The sequence below is a fragment of the Heterodontus francisci genome, chromosome 14 (genome assembly GCF_036365525.1).
Source record: "Heterodontus francisci isolate sHetFra1 chromosome 14, sHetFra1.hap1, whole genome shotgun sequence".
Taxonomy (NCBI): domain Eukaryota; kingdom Metazoa; phylum Chordata; class Chondrichthyes; order Heterodontiformes; family Heterodontidae; genus Heterodontus; species Heterodontus francisci.
The window spans coordinates 82,371,774-82,396,710 of record NC_090384.1 but is presented as its reverse complement, the minus strand read 5'-3'; the positions used below and the strand labels follow the sequence as shown (position 1 = coordinate 82,396,710).

The window sequence follows — 24,937 nt, the reverse complement described above, 5'->3', positions numbered from 1 at the left end:
ACTGAATGCCAAGGTTTTAGTGAATGGTATTGGCGGGGAGTATATACCCGTACCTTTGTATCGGGTGCACTTAGAGTGTGACCTAATGTCTGGAACGATAACTGTAGGAGTTGTCCATAGTTTGCCTGTAGACGGAATTAACCTACTCCTGGGGAATGATTTGGCTGGAGCAAAGGTAGTAGCTTCTCCAGTAGTCACAGAAAAACCAAGTGAGGTTCAAGAGACAGAACAATTGCAGGAAAACGTTCCAGGATTTTTTCCTTCATGTGTAGCGACTCAAGCAATGGCTAAAATAGGCACCACAGCCAGCCAAATATCTGAAACTTTTTTGGGGGATTTGGATAATCCGAAGGACATGTTTAGTAAGTCTTCTCTGATCAAGGCTCAACAAGCTGATCCAGCATTGCATAAAATGGCACAAGTGGCTCTAACTGAAGCTGAGGCAGAGGGAGTACCAGAAGGCTGCTATATTAAAAATGGGATTCTGATGAGGAAGTGGAGACCTCCTCACAGATCTACGGACGAAGAATGGACTGTTGTTCACTAGGTAGTGGTACCGCCCAAGTATCGTCAGGAAATATTAAGGATAGCCCATGAAATTCCTATGGTGGGACATGTGGGGATCCGGAAGACCCAGTCGCGTCTAGGTCGACATTTCTACTGGCCAGGTCTTTCCAAGGACGTGGTGCAGTTTTGTAAAATGTGCCAGATAGTGGGAAAACCGCAACCTGCCATAAAACCTAATGGATGTAGCGGAAATGGCGGAGGATGATCCTTTGGACGTGGAGGCTGGTGGAGTGGAAAGTGAGGACAAGGGAAACCCTGTCACAGTTCTGGGAGAGAAGGGAAGGGGTAAGGGTAGAGGTGCAGGAAATGGGCTGGACACAGTCGAAGGCCCTGTCAACCACAGTGGGGGGGAATCCTTGCTTGAAGAAAAAGGAAGATATATCAGAAGCGCTGTTGTGGAAAGTTGCATCATCAGAGCAGTTGCGTCAGAGACAGAGAAACTGGGAGAATGGAATGGAGTCCTTACAGGAGACATGGTGTTCAGAAATGTAGTCGAGGTAGCTGTGGGAGTCGGTGGGCTTATAATGGATATTAATAGACAGCCTATCCCCAGAGATGGAGACAGAGAAGTCGAGGAAGAGAAGGGAAGTGTCGGAGATGGACCATGTAAAAGTGAGAGAAGGGTAGAAATTGAAAGCTAAGTTGATAAAGTTTTCCAGTTCGAGGCGGGAGCAGGAAATGGCACCGATACAGTCATCAATGTACTGGAAAAAGATTTGGGGGAGGGGGCCTGAGTAGGACTGGAACAAGGAATTTTGGACATATGTTTGACACAAAAAGACAGGCATAACTAGGACCGCTGCCGGTACCCATAGCAACAACTTTTACTTGAAGGAAGTGAGTGGAATTGAAGGAGAAGTTGTTCAGTGTGAGAACAAGTTCAGCCAGGAAGGAAGAGTGTGGTGGTGGATGGGGACTGATTGGGCCTCTGCTCAAGGAAGCAGCGGAGATCCCTCAAGCTGTCCTGGTGGGGGATGGAGTTGTAGAGAGATTGAATGTCCATAGTGAAGAGGAGATGGTTAGGGCCAGGAAACTGGAAGTTATCAAAATGATGTAGGGCGTCAGAAGAGTCATGGATGTAGGTGGGAAGAGACTGGACCTGGGAAGAAAAGATAGAATCAAGATAGGAAGAAATAAGTTCAGGGGGGCAGGAACAGGCTGAAACAATGGGTCTGCCAGGACAGTCCTGTTTATGGATTTTAGGAAGGAGGTAGAAGCGGGCTGTCCAGGGTTCTGGAAGCTGCAGAGGGTGATCTCCAGAGGAGATGAGGTCAGTGACAGTCCTGTGGACAGTAGCTTGATGTTCGATGGTGGGGTCATGGTCCGGGGGAACTAGGAAGAAATGTCTGAGAGTTGGCGCTGAGCCTCTGCAAGGTAGAGGTCGGTGCACCAGACAACAAGAGCACCACCACCCTTGTCTGCAGGTTTGATAATGTCGGGGTTAGACCTGAGAGAACGGAGTGCAGCAAGTTCAGAGGGGGGCAGGTTAGAGTGAGTGAGGGGGACAGAGAAATTGAGACGGCCGATGTCTTGCCGACAGTTTTCAATGAAAAGATCAAGAGCGGTAAGAGGCCAGAGGGAGGGGTCCAGGTGGAGGCAGGTGAATGGGTCTGCTGGTCAGGGGGAGGACTCCTGGTCAAAGAAGTGAGCCCAGAGGCGAAGGCGACGGAAGAAGAGCTCAATGTTGAGCGCGAAATTCATTGAGGTGGGAACGTAAGGGGATAAAACGGAGTCCTTTGAGTACAGAACGTTCATTGTCAGAGAGGGGAAGGTCAGAAGGTATAATGAATACATGGCATGGGGTCGGATCAGAAGGGGTGGGGTCAGAGGGAAGTGAAAGGGAAGAAGGATCTGGAAGGGCATTAGTCCCCATCAGCTGCTGGAGCTTGCGTTCCTTAACACCTGAAAGGAAGAAAAAAAGTTTTTTGTTAATGCGTCGGATAAGACGAAGGATGAAATTAAACTGCGAAATAGAACAGCTTTGAGATAAGGTGAGGCGGTGCTTCTAGAGAGAGAGGTCCAGTGTGTACATGTGGCGGTGCATGGCACTGAGTGTGGATCTCGGGATGCGGCGGAAACAGCACTCCGAGGAACGTTGTAATCCTCGGTGGATTCAAAATATGAAGGTTGACTCTTCAGTTGGATTCCACGTGGAATAAGTCAGAGCCGGAGACAGTCACTGAGGAAGGAGATGTGGCTTTGAAAACGAGTTTTGGTAGATACTTTATCAAACACCGGGAGGGAAATAGAAAGCAATGAAGGTGAACAAGGTGAAAGAGACAAATGAAAATCCCGTCGGAGAGAAGAACAGAACTTCTTCAAGGTAGGCATTCCTGGAAGAGAAGTGACAGTGAATTAAACACTAAAATAAAAGTAAAATACTGCAGATGTTGGAAATCTGAAATAGAAACAAGAAATGCTGGAAATACTCAGCAGGTCTGGCAGCATCTGTGGAGAGAGAAGCAGAGTTAACGTTTCAGGTCAGTGACCCTTCATCAGAAAATAAAGTAAATTTTTTGATTGACAGCCCAGATCGCCGCAGAAAGAATTGGTTGTGTCATATCAATATGTTAAACAGTATCATCGCCGGGAGGAGGATAAGCAAGCAGAGGTATGTCAGGTAGTAAGGACAGGGAAGGATGAAAGAGATAGTGAGGATGAGGCAGAACGAGGCCTGGACAGTTCCAAATTGAACCTCCTATTCTCCGGTTAGCTAATACTGAATTGTTCGGGAGATTAGACGCTATGCTTTCATACTTAGATGCAGAACACTGAGAAGACCTAACATGGCTACTCACAGCATTTAAAGGAGTCTGTAGGGACAAACCAGGATGTGCAACCTTAGCCATACATGATGGGAATCCTTTCCTGTAAAACAGCATCCTTATCACTTAAGTCCAGAGAAACAGGCCCAGGTAAAAGCAGAAATCCAATATATGTTGGAAACCACCTAATTGAACCCGGTCAAAGCAGCTAGTTTTAGAGACTAAACCTGAAGTTCAACTAGATTCTGCATAGACTACAGAAAGGTTAATGCAGTAACAAAGGCAGACTCCTACCCAATTCCTCACTTGGAAGACAGTATTGACAGAGTGGGCAGTGCCATGTTTCTTACAAAAAAGAGATTTGTTAAAGGGATACTGGCAAGTTCCTTGAACACCCCGAGCTAAAGAAATACCGGCCTTTGTCACACCAGATGGTCTTTTCCAATGCTGAGTGATGCCATTCGGGCTAGAAAATGCCCCACCCACTTTTCAGGGACTAATGAACCAAATGGTAGCCATTGTTCCTAACTCTGTTGTTTACCTTGATGATGTGCTGGTATATAGTGACACTTGGAAGGACCACTTGGATTAACTAGAAGCTCTGTTTAGAAAATTACAATTGGCTGATTTAGTGATAAACCTTGCCAAAAGTGAATGCGTAAAAGTGAGGGTAACCTACCTGGGGCATATGGTAGAGCAAAGACAAGTGTTGCCAAGAACAGCAAAAGTAGAAGCATTGGTGGAGTTCTGTACCCTTGGGACTAAGAAATCATGAGGTTTTTGGGGATATGTGGTTTCTACCGCAAGTCTGTGCCAAAGTTTAGTACTTTCGCTGCTCCACTGACGGATTTGCTTCAAATAAAGAAAACCAAGGTAGTGTGGTCACGGGAGTGCCAAACATCTTGAGAGGCTGAAAGCCATTATGATTAATGAACCATTGTCAGCTGTCCCGCATTTCACTAAGCCCTTCAAGGTAACAGTTGATGCTTGTGACCTGGGGGTTGGTGCATTCCTGATGCAAGATGATGAATCGAGCATAGAAAGGCCAGTGGGATACTGTTCCAAAAAGCTAAATCAACAACAAAAGAGATACTCAACAGTGGAAAAAGAAACCCTAGGTTTATTATTAGCTCTTAAGCATTTTGAAGCTTACGTCCCCCACGACTACAGAGAGACATTGGTATATACTGATGATAATCCCCTAGCCCTTGTGGAAAAGTTGAAAAACCAGAATGCCAGATTATTCCAATGGAGTTTACTATTGCAACCTTATCACTTAAAGATTATCCACATCGTGGGGCAACCTAATGTAATTGCGGATACTTTGTCTAGGATTTGAATCTGCTTTGAGTTCTCGGAGTGCAAAGATGGTACAAAGCAGAACTGTATTACCTACAGGCAAAGAGTGAATGAGAATGAGTGCATAAATGAGTTTTAATATGTTTTTCATCACCTGTTTTTCCTTGCTTTGTAATGAAACGCATTTAAAGATGACTTTTCAATCCTCCAAGCATGGAGGTGTTATGAAAGTGCTTCCATTTTAAAAAATTTTGTTTTGAGGGCTCATATATTTAAATTGTGGAAATGGATTCATTTTGGAAGGCTGAAAATGTCATAGATGATGGACTTTGTTTTGTTGTTGAAAGTTCACTGAAAGGACACACGCGATGTTGCATTTCAAAACAACCTTTACTGGATGTCACATGCTTTAAGATAAATAAATAATACAAACCTTGGTGACTTGGGGGAGATGTTTACAAATGCGTGACATGTCAAGATTTATGAGGGTCAGAAATTGTTTTTACCTCTGAGATATTGTTTTAGTTCAGTCGGGGTGTGAACAGTGTTTAAAAGTAGTTTGTTTTGTAGCCTGCTGAAAAAGAAACCCCCCAGCTCATCTTTCCTGCACCTCTCTGAGAGACCCAGAGAGATCCAGTGTGTCAGCTCCTCTTTCTCTACTTCTTTGAAAAAACCTTGCAAATCCACAGTATGATAACTGAAACCTCTGATGCCACAATTTTCCTGGAAAGCCTACCAGACTATTTCTCGACATCTCCAGAACTGCTTCTGAGAAGATCTCAGTGACCCGTCTCTGTATACCCAGGCAACTGACATCCTTCCATATCTTTTTTTCCAAGAATTAGCAAGTATTTGGCCAAAGTATTCCTTTCTTTTGTCTTTTTTTTGGTAAAAGAGCTCTGCAGAGAAAATTTCTTTTTTTCTTTAGTGTGTATGTGTGGGAGGGGGTACTTAAAAGGGGAACTTTCATTATTTCAATCTGTGTGTTAATGCTTTGTTTCTTTACTGGATAAGTCCTGTTTTATCTGTTAATTTTTTTGTTTATTAAAGAAACCTGGTTGGTGTATTTTATTCTGGGATAAAGCGTAAAGTATATGTTTGACTGTATCGGTAACTGGGTAAACATTTAAATATATGTTGTGGCCTGTGGAGAAGTGGAATTAGAAAAGACCGTGCACTCCTCCCACCTTGGTCATAACAGTGTTTACTTACATTATGCCGCTCTTAGGCTCCTCCAGATGCACATCCCTCCTCTCAAGTGGCGGTTGTACTCGTTGAGAAATGTCTGCTTGCGCCCACTGACCATTGGCTAATTTACCATAAACTGCTTCCTGTGATCATCGGGCCTCTGCTGCATCCGAGGGCTGTAGTTTGCCCACCCCAGTATAGACCCTTTAATGAGGAAAAACATCTAAAGGGTTTAACAGGGTAAGAAGTGGCCCATATCGTAAGAAATGGGAGCAAGCGTAGACTATATGGCCCCTCGAGCCTACACCACCATTCAGTACGATCATGCCTGATCTTCTGCCTCAGCACTATTTTCCCACCCAATCCCCATATCCCTTGATTCCCTAAGTAACCAACAATCTCTCTGTCTCAGCCTCAAATATATTCAACAATGGAGCATCCAAAGCCCTCTGAAGTATAGATAATTCCAAAGATTCACAACCCTCTGAGTGAAGAAATTTCTCATCTCAGCCCTAAATGGGGCAGCCCTATCATGGGATTGTGCCCCCATGTTTTAGATTCCCCAGCCAGGGGAAACAACTTCTGTGTCTATCCCGTCAAGCCCCCTCAGAAGCATGTATGCTTCAATGAGATCACCTAAACTGCAGACAATATAGGCCCAATTTACTCATCCTCTCATCATAGGACAACCCTCTCATCCCAGGAACCAATCTAGTGAATCTTCGCTGTACTGCCTCCAAGGCAAGTATATCCTTCCTTAAATATGGAGACCAAAACTGCGCACAGCACTCCAGGTGTGGTCTTAACAAAGCCCTGTACGATTGTAGCAAGACTTCCTTATTGTTATACTCCAATCCCCTTGCAATAAAAGCCAACATGCTATTTGCCTTCCTAATTTCTTGCTGTACCTGCATGCTAACTTTGTGTTCCTTGTATGAGTGCACCCATGTCCCTCATCAACAGTTAGAAGTTTTATATCTTTTAAAAAAATTCTCCTTTTCTATTCTTACCACCAAAATGAATAACCTCACACTTCCCCACATTATATTCCATCTGCCGCCTTGTTGCCTACTCATCTGACCTGTCTATATCTCTTTGCAGCCTTTGTGTCCTCCTCACAGCTGACATTCCCTCTTGGCTTTGTATCGTCAGCAAACTTAGTAACATTAGTCTAGGTCTTTTCATCTAAACCATTAACATAGACTGTAAGTAGCTAGATACTTTAAAGTTTGTGCTTGAGCAGAAAGCAAGTGACTTCTTGAATTTTATTTGTTGAGGCAAGCGAAGTATACATTTCAATTTTATTCTGTTTACTGTTCAGTCCTCAGATTTAGATAAGTAAAACCACATTTTGATTCAAAAGCCTGTAGTTTTGGCCTAATAACTGCAGATATCCAGACTGCCTTTTGCAGACCAGAGAATCATGTTGCAATACATGATACATTCCAATAATTGGTGTACAGATGAGAGTTTTCCAGTATGACCTGTGGATCTCGTTATTATTTAACTAGTTATTTGGCAGAAAAGGTACACTCTGTATTGTAGGGGACTTGAGCCCCATTTGCAGGAGTGAACAGCGATGCATGAACCTGAGAAATTACCTAGTGTAATAACTCAGAACTGTTAGATTTTTAATAATGCAGTCTTTTATCTGTGCAAGTTTGCTTTGCCAGCGAATATAGAGGAATATTGACATCCCTCATTTTAATAAGCAAATTTCTTGTTTGCAGTATGTTTATCTTTTCCAGTACAATATTCAAGTGCCACATCAACCACATTCAATTGAACAAAGAATAAAGTATTTTCTCTCATAAAGTGATGGCTCCAGTAGTGCTGCGAATGAGCAAGGCCCACATCAGCACAGCTTGCATATGTTGTATCGGTTCTGATATAACTGATCCGATCTCTCTAAGAAAGGAACAATGCCACATAGATTAAAGATGTGGGTTTTGGTAAAGCATTCAATACAAAAGGACCCCTTAAAACAGTTTTTGGAAAGCTAGTGGTTTTATTGCTTTTTAGAGAAATGTATTTCAAAACAGAATTTACAGTAAATGAACATTTTTCCTGTATTGACTATGAGCAGTGAATTAGAAGTCAGGATGGAAACCTTGATTTCCTGAATGTAATCAGTGAACTTTTGGATAATGGGAGAAATGATTCTAAATTATTGAGTCATCCAGTCCCTGTGCAATTGTTGTGCAAATAATGCTTTCTGCAGCCTTCTAGTGGATTAGTGAGTGCATGTATCTTCTAGGAACTGTGGGGCACTTTAGAGCAGAATCTTTTCACCAGAAGCAAGCTTCAAATCCCGTTTGAAGGTAAAATTCACCTTTTCTATTATGAAGGGCTCTAAATTAAAAATTTAAAGTAGTCAGAACTTGATACAAATAAGACCACAAATAATTCAAGAATAACGCAATCTCATTCAAAGTGACTGTAAGGAAAGCTCGTTGTAGGAAAAGAAAATAGCAAGTGAGTGCAGCAAGTCACCTCTAATGCCATTAACTTTGAAGGACTATTTTAAGCCTGTCTGAAGGGAGGCTACAATTGCACTTCTGCTTCATGCTGCCAGGGGGTAGAGAAACAGTGCTTTGTAAATTAAAAATGCAGGGTCACATTAAAATTGGCTCCTCAATTTACTTTTTAGGTACATAAGAATGTTAACATTGTGAATGGAATACAATAATAAACATATGCTGTTATTGACCCATGTGGAATTTTACTTAACAGGAAATTGAATATTTAGTTGGTCAAAGAGCACAGGAAATTCCTGTCTTTTTAATCCTACATTATATGGTGATGTATTTTTGCCAGTCTACCATATGTGAATGGCTTTTCACTGGAACTATTTCTAGCACTTTAAGGCAAAGATGGAATGTGCTGATAATTTCACTATCATGTCTGCAACTGTGTAAAATGTTATTTTTATGCCACACCCAGGAACCGTCTCTAGCTTCTTGGTTTTAAAGTAACTGCAGAGGCTGATAAACTGATTAGAAGCATATGCATATCTTAATAGTCATCTAACTATGTCCAGGCAGAAACCACAGACGCATGCTGGCTCCAAAAGTTCCATTCTTTGAAGCGTGACTGGGTAGCACATTGGCTAGCTTTTGATTAGGAACACTATTTTTGTCTTCCTAGCAACTATCAGATTTAAAATCTCCTTCTGCCAAAACCATTTTGTCACCATATAATATGGTTTGTAACATTCTCTACATTTATTATTTGTAGTGGAGAAAGCATACCGTATCTTTATAATAACAGATCAGAGTTGTCAATTTAAAGAAAAGTCTAACTATTTGCCTCTTCTTTGCGATTAGGGATAGTGAAATTTAAACCATCTTGCAGATTTGGACTTCGAGTTCTAGATAGTGGCCATTTTCTACAATTTTGATGAGTTAACTTGACAACTGCAAACCTTTCTAATCCTCCTTTAAATGGCTACATCGGTATCTGCTTTGTATATTTCTTATTTTGGGGTATCATTTAGGTGGGATTAATGGACAGATAGGGGATTGTGAAAGACAACTAAGCTTTACTCTAAATATACTCTAAATAATGAGATTTTTTTGAACACTAAAGATTTCAGAGTTCCATAATTTAACTTCAGTAGAAAATGCCAAAGTAGTAGTAAGTTTAAGCAACAATTTTCATTTGCATAGCATTTTTAACCTGGAAATATGCGCCAAGAGGCTTCACAGAGGTGTCATCATAAAAGAATGGACACCATCCAAAGAAGGAGATGTTAGCAGGGCGACGGAAAGCTTGGCCAACAAGGTGGATTTTAACAATGGTCTTAAAGGAGAAGCAGGGAATGAAGGTTTGTGGAGGGAATTCCAGAGCATGTGGTCTAGTATGTTGGAAACTCACCAAATCTAGGTCCCTCAAAAGGAGAGTTGAGGCAAGTTTGTCACTTAACTCTAATCAGCAATACGTTGAGCAGTATTATAAGGGATGGTCTTGGACTATTCATTCCAGGCATTTTTGAAAGAATCTAATGTTTGCCTCATTGAGCAATGGGCTCCTCAGGTTCTTTCACTAGTAGTAGTAGTACTAGTAGTAGTACTAGTAGTAGTACTGTGTCACTGTGTGTGACCTGGGCCGACCTGACCCCGCATGCCGGACCTGGAGGGGCAACCGACCCCTGCCCAACGACAGCCGTCGGGTAGCCATGTACTAGTACTAGTAGTACTAGTACTAGTAGTAGGGGTCGGTTGCCCCTCCAGGTCCGGCATGCGGGGTCAGGTCGGCCCAGGTCACACACCGTGACAGCCAGGACGTCAAGGTGGGACACACTCCGCACTAGTCTGCACTGAGCGATTCCATCCAAGGTAGAACACAACCTCTTCAATAAAGTTGATTATATTCTGGTGGTCGGGCCAGGCACAGGAAACAATGACAGGACTCGGGTCCAGTTGGATGTGGTTTTGTTGCGCTCAGGTCAGGTTTCATTTGCAGACCCAAGCAGGCCTTTTAAGTAGTATAGCTCTGCGTAGCTCAATCAATTTAAGCAGCAAAGTGGTTAGCACTGCAGCCTCACACCTCCAGCGACCCGGGTTAGATTCGGGGTACTGCCTGTGCGGAGCATGCAAGTTCTCCCTGTGACCGCGTGGGTTTTCGCCGGGTGCTCCGGTTTCCTCCAACAGCCAAAGACTTGCAGTCGTTAGGTAAATTGGCCATTATAGCATAGGTAGGTGGTAAGGGAATTGAGGGAAGGTGGGGATGTGAGAGGGTAATGGGATTAATGTAGGATTAGTATAAATGGGTGGTTGATGGTCGGCACAGACTCGGTGGGCCGAAGGGCCAGTTTCAGTGCTGTATCTCTATATAAAAAAAAAAAAAAAATCAGTCTTGGAAAATAGAAGGGCCATCTGCTCCAGTTGCTTTTTATTTTGGTGTTCCATTTTAAACTTGGTTAGAGTATTTACCACTCCTAACCAGAACTCATACAGAGAAATCTTACTGGAGTACCTCAACTTACTGGCAAGTATGACATGCTGCGATTAGATTCTCCTTTTCTTTGGGCAAACTGAATTTAGAAGGAACAGACTTACCTTTCGCATACTCGAATGTCCCAAAATGCTTCACAACAAATTAAGTATTAAATTGAAGCCACTGTTAGCAGCAGACCAATGAGACAACCAACACAACAAGTCCCATAATCAACAATGAGATGTTAATCTGTTTTGGGGGTGTTGGTAGAGGGATAAATGTTAACCAGGACTAGGATAATTCTTTACTCTTTGGAAAATGTACACGGGGTCTTTTACATCCACTTGAACACTGCATATAGCGACACCGCACATCCCAGCCAGAATGATGGTGATTGATAATTTCCCGTCAGTCACGCCTGGAGAGTGACTGTTGTAAGTGACTGGGGTTGACTTTATCCATATAATTTAAATTTTATATATCATTTTAAGAAGTATAGAGTTGTTATAATGGGGACTTTACTATTCCAGTCTCTATCAGAATAATTAATAGTGTAAAGGGCAGAGAGGGAGAAGAATTTATGAAGTGTGTTCAGAAGAATTTTCTATATCAGTATGTTTCTGGCCCAGTGAGGAAGGAGGCATTGCTGGAAATGAGGTGGATCAAGTGTCAGTAGGAGAACATACAGGGGACAGTGATCATACTATCATAAGGTTTAGATTGGCGATGGAAAATGACAAGGAGCAATCCAGACTCAAGTTAATTAATTGGGCTAGGGCCAATTTTAATGGGGTGAGAATGGATCTGGCCAACGTAAATTGGAAACAGAGATTAGTAGGCAAAACTGTAAAGGAACAATGAGATAGTTTGGGTACAGTCGATGTATGTTCCCATGAGGGGAAAAGGTGGGACAAATAAGTCCAGAGCTCCCTGGATGACAAAAGAGACAATGAGTAAAATAAAGCAGAAAAAGGGTGCATATAACAGATGTCAGGTGGATAATACAATTGAGAACCAGGCTGAATATGGAAAGTTCAGAGGGGAGTGAAAAGGAAATGAGAAGAAAAAAGAGTAGGAGAAGAGACTGGTAGCTGACATAAAAGGGAATCCAAAAGTCTTCTATGAGTGTACAAATAGTAAAAAGAAGAGTGGGGCCAATTGGGGACCGAAAAGGGGATATAAGCATGGAGGCAGGGGGCTTGGCTGAGGTGCTAAATGAGTACTTTGCACCTGTCGTTACCAAGGAAGAAGATGCTGCCGAAGTCATACTGAAAGAGGAGGTAGTTGAGACACTGGGCTAAAAATTTATAGAGATATTAGATAGGCTGATTGTACTTAAAATTAATAAGTTTCTAGGACTGGATAAGATGCATTTGTGGAGACTGAGGGAAGTAAGGATAGAAATTGCGGAAGCACTGGCCATAATCTTCCAATCCTCCTTGGATACAGATGTGGTGCCAGAGGACTGAGAATTGCAAATGTTACACCCTGGTTCAGTTATTTGAAATTTAATGCACAGAGGTGTGGAGTGATTTATTTTGGTAGGAATAATGAGGAGACGCAATAACAAATAAAGGGGACAATTCTAAAGAGGTGCAGGAGCCAAGGGACCTGGGGGTATATGTGTGCAAATCGTTGAATGTGGCAGGGAAGGTTGAGAAAGCAGTTAATAAACCTGGCCTTTATAAATAGGGGCATAAAGTACAGTAGCAGGGAAGTTATGGTGAACCTGTATAAATCACTGGTTCAGCCTAAACTGGAGTATTGTCCAGTTCTGAGCAGCACACTTTAGGAAGGATGTGAAGGCATTAGAGAAGGTGCAGAAATGATTCACGAGAATGGTTCCAGGGATGAGGAACTTCAGTTATGTGAATAGTTTGGAGAAGCTGAGCCTGTTCTCCTTGGAGAAGGGATTAAGAGGAGATTTGATAGAGCTGCTCAAAATCATGAGGGATCTATACAGAGTAGATAGGGCGAAATTGTTTCTGTTGGTGAAAGGATCCAGAACCAGAGGGCACTGATTTTATTTTTTTTATTTTTTTATTTAGAGATACAGCACTGAAACAGGCCCTTCGGCCCACCAAGTCTGTGCTGACCAACAACCACCCATTTATACTAATCCTACATTAATCCCATATTCTCTACCACATCCCCACCATTCTCCTACCACTTACCTACACTAGGGGCAATTTACAATGGCCAATTTACCTATCAACCTGCAAGTCTTTTGGAGGTGGGAGGAAACCAGAGCACCCGGCGGGAACCCACGCAGACACAGGGAGAACTTGCAAACTCCGCACAGGCAGTACTCATAGCATTTTACTGGTGTTATGCCGGTGCTTCTATATTTTTTGTTAGGTACTTTTTTTTGAGGACTCTTATTTTAGAATTATGGACAATGTTTTATTTGGGAAAACTAAAAAGGAATCCATGGACGATTTTTTCACTGGGGTCATTGAAAGGACACAGAGGTCTTGTTTGAAAACAACATTTACTGTAAGTCACCTGTCTTCAGATAAATACCCAGCAGGGACTTTTTAACTTGAGGGAGATGTTTACTGAGAAGTGACGGGTCAGGAGGCTTGACTCTTGAGATAGAGTTTTGGTTTGGCTTTGGACAGTCAGCTAAGTTGTGGAGTGCTTTGGAAGGAGTTTTGAATCAACCTGCCAAGGACAAAACCCCAGCTCAGCCTTTTCCATCTCTTTGAGAAGCTCTTAGAAGCGAGTGTAAGAAATAGAGAAATTGATGCTGCATTCCTCTGAAAGGCCTGCCAGAAACCCCTGTTGCTGCATTTCTCCTGGAAAGCCTACCAAACTGATCCTCTATGTCGTCCGAAAAGAACTGCTCTAGAAAGACCCCAGTGACGGCTGTCTACGAGCATTTGGGACGTCAAACCAAAAGGGGACAACTGACATCTTTCCGTATCTTTTTTTTTTCTTCAAGAATTAGCAAGTATTTGGCCAAAGTAGTCTTTTTTGTAACAGAGCTCTAAAGAGAAAATCTCTATTTTTCAGTTAGCCACACACACACACACACAGGTTAAGGTAAAAGGAAACGTTCATATTTCACTCTGTGTTTATGCTTTGCTTCATTACTGGTTATGTGTTGTTTTATAATATAATAATTTTGTGGTTTATTTTATTCTGGGATAAAGAGTAGAGTCGATGATTGACCATATTGGTAACTGGGTAAACATTTAAATATATGTTGTGACCTGTGGAGAAGTGGAACTGGAAAAGACAGTGCACTCCTCCCACCTCGGCCGTAACACTGGAGAAATAATCCTGCTTTTATTGGGAGGCCCCTGTTGTAGTCCTGTTCTCCAAATCCTTGGCTGACACAATAATGTCAATACTCGCTTGGATTATGAGCACATAGTTCTAGAGGCAGGGAATTGTTCTTTGCAAGCCTCCGTCTCCCCATCATGACTAATTGTGATTTCAGCTGCCAGCACAATATAATCGTCTCTATTTTGGTAATCTGAACCAGTTTAGCTTCAGTTGGTGATGAGTAAAATATATGGTTCTGCACTTGGATATCTAGACCATCAAAGGGACTGGCATATTGCAAGATTCTTCCTACAGGCCATTTTCTTTTGAAAGACGTTACCTGGAGCTTGGGTACTGGAAGCCCTTACTCAATATTCAGGATGCACCTATAGAGAGGCAAGTAATTGCTGCTGGAGCTCTGCACTTTAGTTGATTAAATCAGTGTTTGGGTGGTTTGCGTGTGGCCATATATTGGTCAGTAAAGTAGTGGCAGTGCATTCACACATTGTTGTGCTACTACCGTGCCATTTGGGAGGAGTTCCTGGAATTGACTGCTGACTTAGCAACAGCTCAAATCTCTGTTTTCCAGTTGCCTAATAACCATCCAGTGAATATCCTCCTGGGGGTTGAGGGAAGTTGAAGAGGAGGTGGCAAATGTTAAGTTGGCCTCAAGATGACCAGGCAAACTGCAACACTACTTTGTGGGTTTCTCACTGGTTTGGTTTAGAGACCCTCAAGCAAGGTAATGGTTTCTTTGCCTAAGGCACCTGATCAACTGCTCTGAACATGTGCACATTCAATAAAGCACAAGTTGGCAGCTCTGTCTAACATTTAGTTTATGTTCACAGATCTTGCATTGATATTCAGAAAGAAACTTTAGGCATATGTTTTGGCTGGTTGATGATGCCAATTAAAGTGTTCTAAACAGATAGTTGCTACTTTGGATTAGCTACCATCGATCAGTCAGAAAACTGAGACTTCTGGGAGTAGGTCAAAAAGATATATAGTGTCACGCACTCTCCCAGATTCCAATTGGCATATTCTCTCCTCGGCCTAGCTTAATGAAAAAAATCACTATCAGTGGCCAAAAAACAGAAATTCTTTGACAGATGGTGACCAAAAGTATAGGGAAGACAATCACTGCACAACTATTAATGTAAAAGAACTAGTTTTCAGCTCATTACAGTGATTAGTCTGAGGATCATTGCAGATGGCATGACCTTAAAGCAAGGTTCAAGGAAGATAATCAAACACTGAGCCCAACTCCAATATCCTACTTGACAAGGGCAGTTACATGCCACAACTCTGGATAAGGTAGTCATTGAAGTTTTAATGTCTTCTGAGATCAAAGGTTTGTCTGATTCAACACTTCAATCAGTTATATTGAGATCAAGCAAAGTTGAGCATTTGCCTTGAGAGCTTCTTCCCAGTAGATATCCTCGCTCTGATAACCATGGAACATGAGTTTGCAAAGCTGTAGCTAAAGAATTAGCTGCTGCGCGATTTATGAATTTCAACTGTTTTATGAGCCAGTGTCCAAGTTTAATGTAGCAGTGTTTCCCCAAAGGCTGTCAGTAAGTACACAGTGTGATGCAGTGTATACAAACCAAAATACCCAAGGTTTGATAACTAGTCAGCGCTGAATTAGTTGATCTCATCCAGGGTGGTGATGAGGTTGGCGTGGTTAACGATCGTGCCAGGAACAGGAAAAATAAGCTTGTGTTTTGGCTCCTGATTTTGTTTGGAATTCCTGCTGGAAAATGCAGTATGTGAATGGATGAGGATAGCATAAGGAGAAATGGATATAGATGGTTAGTTTCCTATTGAAAGGTTTGCACCAAGTTTATAGTTGGTATTACACAATAAAATCATTTGGGCTCATGGAAGTTGACTTTAATTCTTCCCTGAACTGTTTCGATAAATATGCCTTTTGTAATTCATGTAATTTTAAAACATTTTTTATGTGGCACAACATTGAATGTGTTTGATACCTTTAGAACCTAACCAGTGATACATAATTTAAGTCTTGTGCAAACTTATAAAAGTCTGGGCTGGGTAAAGTAGCCATTGTGCAACGTACAATATAACTGCCAAAATTGCATACAAGATTGAATTTATAGCATCAGTAAATAGTTCTGGATATTGCTTGGTACAAAAATTCTTATTTCCTCTGTTGCCTAGCAACACCACTGAATCCATTTTGAGGGTCACTGAGTAGGTGCTAAACCATCACTTTTTTTAAATTTCTGAAGCAAGGAAAGACCGTATTGCATATACTGGTACCTAGGCCTGAAGGGCACAAATTTCGATCGACATTGCCATTTCCGTTGTTAAACATAATGCACTTATTAGTGGTATGGCCCTCTGAACTGATCTAAAATAGTATCAGCAGTTCTGAAGCACACAAGAAGGATATTCCTGTGACTTTGCTTTTATTATCCCATGAGCTTTGTTTTGAGATCAGTGTAAATAGATCGCTGTAGTTAATTCTGACATTTCATGAATGAATCTTCCACTTCCCACTCACTCAGTCCCAGAGAAATGTGCTTTGTGATCATATTTAATAAGAAGAATTATACTATATTTTAATAGCTTTACTTGTAATTATTGCTGGATTGTGGAATTATTTTCTCTCCAAAAAGATTTAAATTGCAAGAAGACAATTTGCATAAAATTAAACTTGTGCTGCCACCCAATATATCACTGGTTATAAGCACACACAGTTAAGGTTAGCCAGGACCAAGGCTAATATAAAATAGCAGAAGATTGTGATGATGCTTGAGGGGCTTTGCTCTCCCCTTTTGCAGAGAAATTACAGGTGGTTGAGAATATATTGGTATCCTCTGTTGCTAAATCTGAAAATTGATTTTTAAATTGTTAGTCCTCCTTTTATGACAGTTCATTGAACCATTCTTTTCCACCTGTCCCCATTCAGTTTCAGTTCCTCCACCCCGAACTTTCATCCAAGCGTTTACGCTGACACTAGCTATTCCCACTACCCCCACTGACCTGCCCCGCCTACCTATTCATTCTGATAACCTTTTTACCACCTTTCACCTCCTGCCACATCCCATCTCTGTTCATGATGGCACTTCTCGCAATCTACTAGTTCACACTCTCACTTTTTTCAACCTCTTCCCATATCAATTCACACATCCAACCTTGGCAGTCACTGCTTCTCTGCTGTTACCCAGTGCTGATGCTCCTGCTCTGGGAGTTCAAACTATGTTGCATGCTGTGGCAGGAAATCCTGATCTGAGGAAACGATTGCAAGATTGGACATTTTCACTGCAACATGTTGCAGTTTGGTCAGAGCAGCAGCAGCAGCAATGGGTACATCTGGTAACAAGGGTAGGTGAGGATCATGGTGTTTTCCATGGATTTCACAGTATACGTACCACAATGTTTTTAATTTCCTGCAAAATTTGTCTGGCTTTGGGACTTTTGATATTGAGCAAAATTGGCAGTCTGACTACACATGGTCGAAACACTCTAACCCAATTTCTATTCGAAATGAATCCTGTGTGGCCCAGAGCTGTAAGATAATATTGGTTCAACAACCTATAATTTCTGTACTTTGTCTGATATTAAATTGTTAACTACCTTCTTTATTTTCAACATGCTGTTACCATCATAAGCTACCCAAAGTAGACGCATTGTCAAAAATTCAAAACAGTCCAATGATGGGCATGGGTTAAAAGGTGCTGATACAATTTTTTTTCTTTAATCTTTTATATTGTGTAAAGTTCTGGTCACCACACTGTAGAAAGGATGTGATTGTACTGGAGAGGGTGCAGATTCACTAAGAGCTGGGCTGGAAGGGGAGGTTGAGGCAGGAACCCTCACAACATTTAAGAAGTATTTAGATGAGCACTTGAAACGCCATAGCATACAAGGCTACAGGCCAAGTGCTGGAAAATGGGATTAGAATAGATAGGTGCTTGATGTCTGGCACGGACGCGATGGGCCGAAGGGCCTGTTTGTGCTGTATAACTCTATGACTCTGACTTTTTGCAGTTAGCACAATTGCAGGGTATCAAATACTACAGAGCACCTGAGTGTGATATGTGGACTGTAAAACACTAAATGACATACAAATTAAAGTGCTCTTGATTAAGCTTGATTGTATTTTAATTTCAGGTTGATGGATATCTATTCTTCTTGCTTTGATAAGTTTGTTTTGTCTCTGAATTTAGCCACTGTTTTTCTTTTACAGGCGGTTGGCTGGCAATGACTTGTCTTACATTCACCCGGAGGCTTTGTCTGGTCTGCACCAACTGAAAGTTTTGTAAGTATTGGTCCATTCTTTCTTACTCAGGAATTCTTCAAAATATAGTCAATACAGCTGTCCAAAATTGGTAATTGATGCATAAAAATGGGTTAGGTTTGTCTTATGCCATAGATTACTGAGTATAAAGTTGGTTTTAAAATGTTATGCGGTCCTAAGTTAAGTCTCATTTTATGGATCAGTGGTATTGACAGTGTAGTGGATTACAGTACTCTCGTTCATTCTTTTTTTTTCTTCTTCTTCGGGCTCCTTGTCTCAAGAGACAATGGGTAAGCACCTGGAGGTGGTCAGTGGTTTGTGAAGCAGCGCCTGGAGTGGCTATAAAGGCCAATTCTAGAGTGACAGACTCTTCCACAGGTGCTGCAGATAAAATTGGTTGTTGGGGCTGTTACACAGTTGACTCTCCCCTTGCGCTTCTGACTTTTTTCCTGCCAACTGCTAAGTCTCTTCGACTCACCACACTTTAGCCCCACCTTTATGGCTGTCCGCCAGCTCTGGCGATCACTGGCAACTGACTCCCACGACTTGTGATCAGTGTCACAGGACTTCATGTCGCGTTTGCAGACGTCTTTAAAGCGGAGACATGGACAGCCGGTGGGTCTGCTACCAGTGTCGAGCTCGCTGTACAATGTGTCCTTGGGGATCCTGCCGTTCATTACTCATATGAATATTCCTCATAATTAGTTCATGCTTTTCTACCTGAATGTATGAATTTGACCCACCTTCCACATTCCAATCCCTGGGTGTGTACAAGTGACCTGTTCCCAAACCTCTACTATATATTGCACTTTGGCTGCTAAAAGATGCAAACAAATGATGTGGGTTGACTCACCTTCTAAACCAGTCTAATTACCATAGTTTTCTGAACATTTGCTGGCTGAGATGGAAAGCTCATTGAGGGTATAAACTTGTATCATATCATTTTGGAGTGCTGCACGTTGAATCATGAATGTTGTTTGCCACAGTATAGAGAAAGGAGGAATTATGTCTTTAAAATATTCCAAGTTCTGACTGATTTGTTTTCTGTTGCACACAGTTGTTAAGTGATTGATCATTTTCAACTACTAAATAGTCTGCCTCCTGTGAGCACTATTGATTACCTGTAATATCTCTTCCTGGTCTTGAGCCCAAAATGAATTTTTTAACTAGATATAAATTCTATAAATAGATCTCTTTTCTTAGGTTTCAAATCAAACATTATATGTTGTCCGCTGCAATTGTGTTATGATTAGATGGCAGCTGAAGGACAGCTCAAAGTGAGTTATAATGCCTTAAACCATTTAAGGGACTCTGAATATCACCTGAATCCCAAGATTGGATTAATGCATTAGTCACCATCCGCATTTGTAGTTTAAAAGTGATCTTTCTTTGAAAATTGTTTTTCTTATTACAGTGAAACATTTTGAAATATGTTCTACTCCCATGAGAAGTAGGGATGAGGTTTAAATGGTGCTTTCCATTCTTGCGATTGTGCACCAAAAGAAAGATCAAATCACGTAGTTTACGACTGGTGCAAATATGTACCAGTTCGTATATTTCAGGAGTTCTTTTTGAGTTGGGTGGGGGGAGGAAGAGACATGATAGAGATGATCATATGGTTATAAAATACTAAAGCAGCTTATTTAGTTCCCTCAAATTCAGATTTGTTGCATGCATGGAAAGAGGCTAAACTTGTCTATTGCCACCAGAATATAAATGTTCTGGTAATAAAAGCAAAATACTGCAGATGCTGGGAATCTGAAATAAAAACAGAAAGTGCTGGAAATACTCAGTCGGTCTGGCAGCATCTGTGAAGAGAGAAGCAGAGTTAACATTTCAGGTCTGTGACCTTTCATCACAGACCTTAAATATTAACTCTGCTTCTCTCTCCACAGATGCCTCCAGACCGGCTGAGTATTTCCAGCACTTTCTGTTTTTATTTCATATTATGTAAATTTTCTGGTTCTTTTCTGTACTTCAACCAGGGTCAATTTTGAGATACATCAATCCTTGATGTAATTGCCTGTAGCTGCATCCAGTTATGTTGCCTAACAGATAGGAAAGAGTCCATGGTGCAGCTTGTTTCACCCGTGTGATAATTTTCATTTGTTTGCGCAAATACTTAAGGTGTGTTCGACTGGCTGCCCAGCAAGATTATACTTGTATCTGCAGATGTTGTAACTTATTTTCTTTAGCCTGTTTGTGTTTTTCCTTGTTCACAATTCAAACATAATGGTATAGCCCCTGAAAATCCTCTAGGGTTTAGTGCAGTTCAGAGCATGTTACATAGAACTACAAAAGTTACAGCATAGAAACAGGCTATTGAACCCAATCAAGTGCTTTTGCCATCCTGAATCACATTTACCTGCCCTGTTCTCATATCCTTTTAATCCCCATTTTCCACATCCTCCTTTTATCCCTATTTTCCCCATCCTCCTTTTATCCCCATTTTCTGCATCCACCTATCCAATCTAATCTTAAATGTTGTCATAGTTTCTGCCTGAACCATTAACCCTGAAAGTGAATTCACAGCTTCACAACTCTATGTAAAGAGGTTTCTCTTGCTCTCTAAATGTCTTGCATCTTAATCCTGTATCCATCATTCCCTCATTCTAGGCCCAAATACTGAAAACAGTCTGCTATCGACCCTGTCCCATTGTTTTATAATTATAGTGTTACGACCGAGGTGGGAGGCGTGCACTGTCGTTTCTAGTTCCACTTCTCCACAGGTCACAACATCTATTTAAATATTAACTCGGTTACCAATGCAGCCAATCATATACTCTATTTTTATATTAAATATTAAAAATAATGGAAGCACTTTCCTAATACCTCCATCCTTGGGGGAATGAAACGCCATTTTTAAATGCATTTCGTTACAAAGAGTGGAAAAACAGAAGATGAAAAATTATTAAAACACATTTATGCACTCATTCCCATTCACTCTTTACCTGTAGCTAATACGTTTCGGCTTTGAACCATCTTTGCATTCAGATAACGCAAAGCAAAGTTAGATTCTAGACAAAGCATCCACAATTAATTTTTTTTCCCGCAATGTGGATAATCTTTAAGTAATAAGGTGGTAATAGGAAACTCCATTGGAATAGTCTGGCATCCTGGTTTTGAATTTTTCCACAAAGGCTGGGGGATTATGATCCGTATATACTGGTGTCTCTCTGTAGTCATGATGGGCATAGACTTCTGAACTCTTAAGAGCTAGTAGTAAGCCCAGGATTTCTTTTTCCATGGTTGAATATCCTTTTTGGTGTCAATTTAGTTCTTTGGAAAAGTATCCCACTAGCCTTTCTATGTTGACTCATTGTCTTGTAACAGGACTGCACTGAACCCCAGATCACTAGCATCAATTGCCATCTTGAAGGGCTTAGTGAAATTAGGAGCAGCCAACACTGGTTCATTAATCAAAATAGCTTTCAGCCTCAAAAGATGCTTGGCATTCCCCTGATCACTTTACCTTGGTTTGTTTTTTCGTAGCTATCGGCCTGTGGTGCCACTTTTACCTGTGACAGTGGAACTTATTTAGCCATTGCTCGCGTCACTGCACATGAAGGAAAAATTCCTGGAACATTTTCCTGCCACTGTTTTGTCCCTTTAACTTCACTTGTTTTTTCCATGACTACTGGAGAAGCTACTACCTTCGCTCTGGCCAAATCATTCCCCGGGAGTAGGTCAACTTCTTCTAAAGACAAACTGTGGACAACTCGGGCAGTTATCGTCCCAGACATTAGGTCACACTCTATGTGCACCCGATACAGAGGACGAAGGTATGGTACTCCCCGCTGATACCATTCACTAAAACATTGGCATTCAATGCACTGTCTGGTGGAAAAGTCATGCCTTTCCCCAGCAAAAGAGTTTGGGTGACTCCTGTGTCCCTAAGTGTAACTATAGGTTTACTTGCCTCACTTGAAGGATAAGGAGTTACTTTTCCTTTTGACAAGAATTCCCTATAATGCTCAAAGGTATCTTGTTCATGTCCCCTGCACTCTCAACGATTTTTGTACATTGACTTTACAACTGCAGAGTTTCAGCCTGATCTGTCGTACTCCCAGTCAGGGCCCCTTTCTGTACATTGGCCTTGTGCATCCCAATAAGTCCATTGGGTTTATCCTGCAACTTCCAGCATTCTGCACTGTGGTTTCTTGGGCTGGAGTCAGATCTTTCCCCACCAAAATTTTCACCTGGAGTCAAGACTCTCCCCTTTGTCTTAGTTCCATCTTTTTTTAATTTGAATTCTCTTCCTTCTCTTTTCTCTTTGAAATGCTCTCTCTTTTGCTCTTTCCTCCATGTCAAGTTCAAGTTTTTTCATTGTCAGTTCTCTTTCCTGTTCTAGGTTAAGTTTTTCCAATTCTATTTCTTTTTAGGAACATAGGAATATAGGAGCAGGAGTAGGCCATTCAGCCCATGGAGCCTGCCCAGCCATTCATTATGATCATGGCTGATCATCCATTTCAATGCCTTTTCCCCACACTATCCTCATATCCCCTTACGTCATTTGTATTTAGAAATCTGTCAATCTTGGCTTGAAACATACTCAATGACTGAGCTTCCACAGCCCTCTGGGGTAGATAATTCCAAAGATACAGAACCCTCTGAGTAAAGAAATTTCTCTTCATCTCTGTCCTAAATGGCTTCCCCCTTATTTTGAAATTATCAGCTCTCATTCTAAAAAAACTAGAATACAGGCTCAGTTTCCTCAATCTCTCTTCATAGGACAGTCCCACCATACCAGAAACAAAGTCTGGTGAACCTTCGTTGCACTCTCTCTCTCTGGCAATGATATCCTTCCTAAGGTAAGGGGACCAAAACTGCACATAATACTCCAAGTGTAGTCTAACCAAGATTCTATACAATTGAAGCAAGTCTTCACTACTCCTGCACTCAATCCTCTTGTGATAAAGGCTAACATACCATTAACCTTCCTAATTGCTTGCTGCACCTGCGTGTTAGCTTTCAGTGACTTATTGACATGGACACCCAGGTCCCTTTGTACATCTACACTTTATAATCTCTTACCGTTTAAGAAATACTCTGCACATCTATTCCTCCTGCCAAAGTGGATAACCTCACATTTTTCCACATCGTATTCCATCTTTCACGTTCTTGCCCTCTCTGTCCAAATCCCCTTGAAGCTGTTTTGCATCTTCCTCACAACACACATTCCCACCTAGTTTTGTGTCATCCACGAACTTGGAAATATTACATTTCGTCCCCGCATCCAAATCATTGATCTATCTTGCGAGCAGCTGAGGCCCAAGCACTGATCCCTGTGGTACCCCCTAGTCACAGCCTGCCAATGCGAGAATGACCTGTTTATTCCTGCAGTCTGCTTTCTGCCTGTTAACTAATCCTTAATCCATGCCAGTAGATTACCTCCTATCCCATGTGCTTTAATTTTGCTAACCAACCTCCTGTGGGGGACTTTATCAAAGGCCTTCTGAAAATCCAAGTATACCATGTCCTCAAACTCCCCTTTATCAACTTTGTTAGTAACATCCTCAAAAAACTCCCAACAGACTTGTCAAACATGATTTCCCATTCATAAATTCATTATGACTATGCCCAATCAGATCATTATTATCCAAGTGTCCATTTGTCATATCCTTTAGAATAGATTCTAGCATTTCCCCAACGACTGATGTAAGGCTAACCCGTCTAATTCCCTGTTCTCTCTCTCCTTCCCTTCTTAAATAGTGGCGTGACATTTGCGACCTTCCAATCTGCAGGAACCGCTCCAGAATCTATAGAAGTTTGGAAGATGATCACCAATGCATCCACTATCTCCATAGCTACCTCTTTGAACACTCTGGGATGTAGAATAGCAGGTCCTGGGGACTTATCAAACTTTAGCCCCATTAATTTCTCCAACCTTCTTACTAATACTAATGTCCTTCAATTCCTCATTCCCCCTCATGCCTTGGATCTCTAATTTTGGGAGATTTCTTGTATCTTCCTCAGTGAAGACAGACACAAAGTAATCATTTAGCTTCTCTGCCATTTCTCTATTCCCCATTATAAATTCTCCTGACTCTGCCTGTAATGGACCCACATTTGTCTTAGCCAAATGTTTCCTTTTTACATACCTGTAGAAGCTTTTACAGTCCGTTTTTTTATTTTTTGCTAGTTTACATTCATATTCTATTCTCACTTTATCAGTTTGTCGTCCTTTGATGTATTCTAAAATACTCCCAATCCTCAGGTTTCCTACTATTTTTAGCAACTTTATAGGCCTTTTATTTTAATCTGGTACAATCCTTAACTTCCTTTGTTATCCATGGTTGGCTGCCTTTACTTTTGGGGTTTTTGAAGACTGTGTAGTTGTGGTAAACTATGTAATATTTCTTTAAAGACTATCCATTGCCTATGTACTGTCATACCTTTTAATGTATTTTCCCAATCCACCTCAGCCAGTTTGCCCCTCATACCTTCATAATTTCCTTTGCTCAAATTTAACAACTTGGCTTCAGATTGAACTAACTCACTTTCAAACATAATGTAAAATTCTATCGCATTATGGTCACTCATCCCAAAGGTTCTTTTATAACAAGATTATTAATGCGCCCTTTCTCATAATACTAGATCTAAAATAGCCTGTTCTCTAGCCGGTTTCTCAACATACTGCTCT

General features: G+C 41.3%; 1 protein-coding gene across 1 annotated transcript in view; it reads left to right on the top strand.

Moving 5' to 3' along the window:
- The window catches only part of lgr4 (leucine-rich repeat containing G protein-coupled receptor 4), a 183,217-nt gene that overhangs the window by 77,546 nt on the left and 80,734 nt on the right, over nucleotides 1-24,937 (top strand). Inside the window, exon 3 of the mRNA XM_068046475.1 lies at nucleotides 18,244-18,315. Coding sequence (XP_067902576.1) covers nucleotides 18,244-18,315 — 72 coding nt within the window. The remainder of the gene's footprint in view (nucleotides 1-18,243; nucleotides 18,316-24,937) is intronic.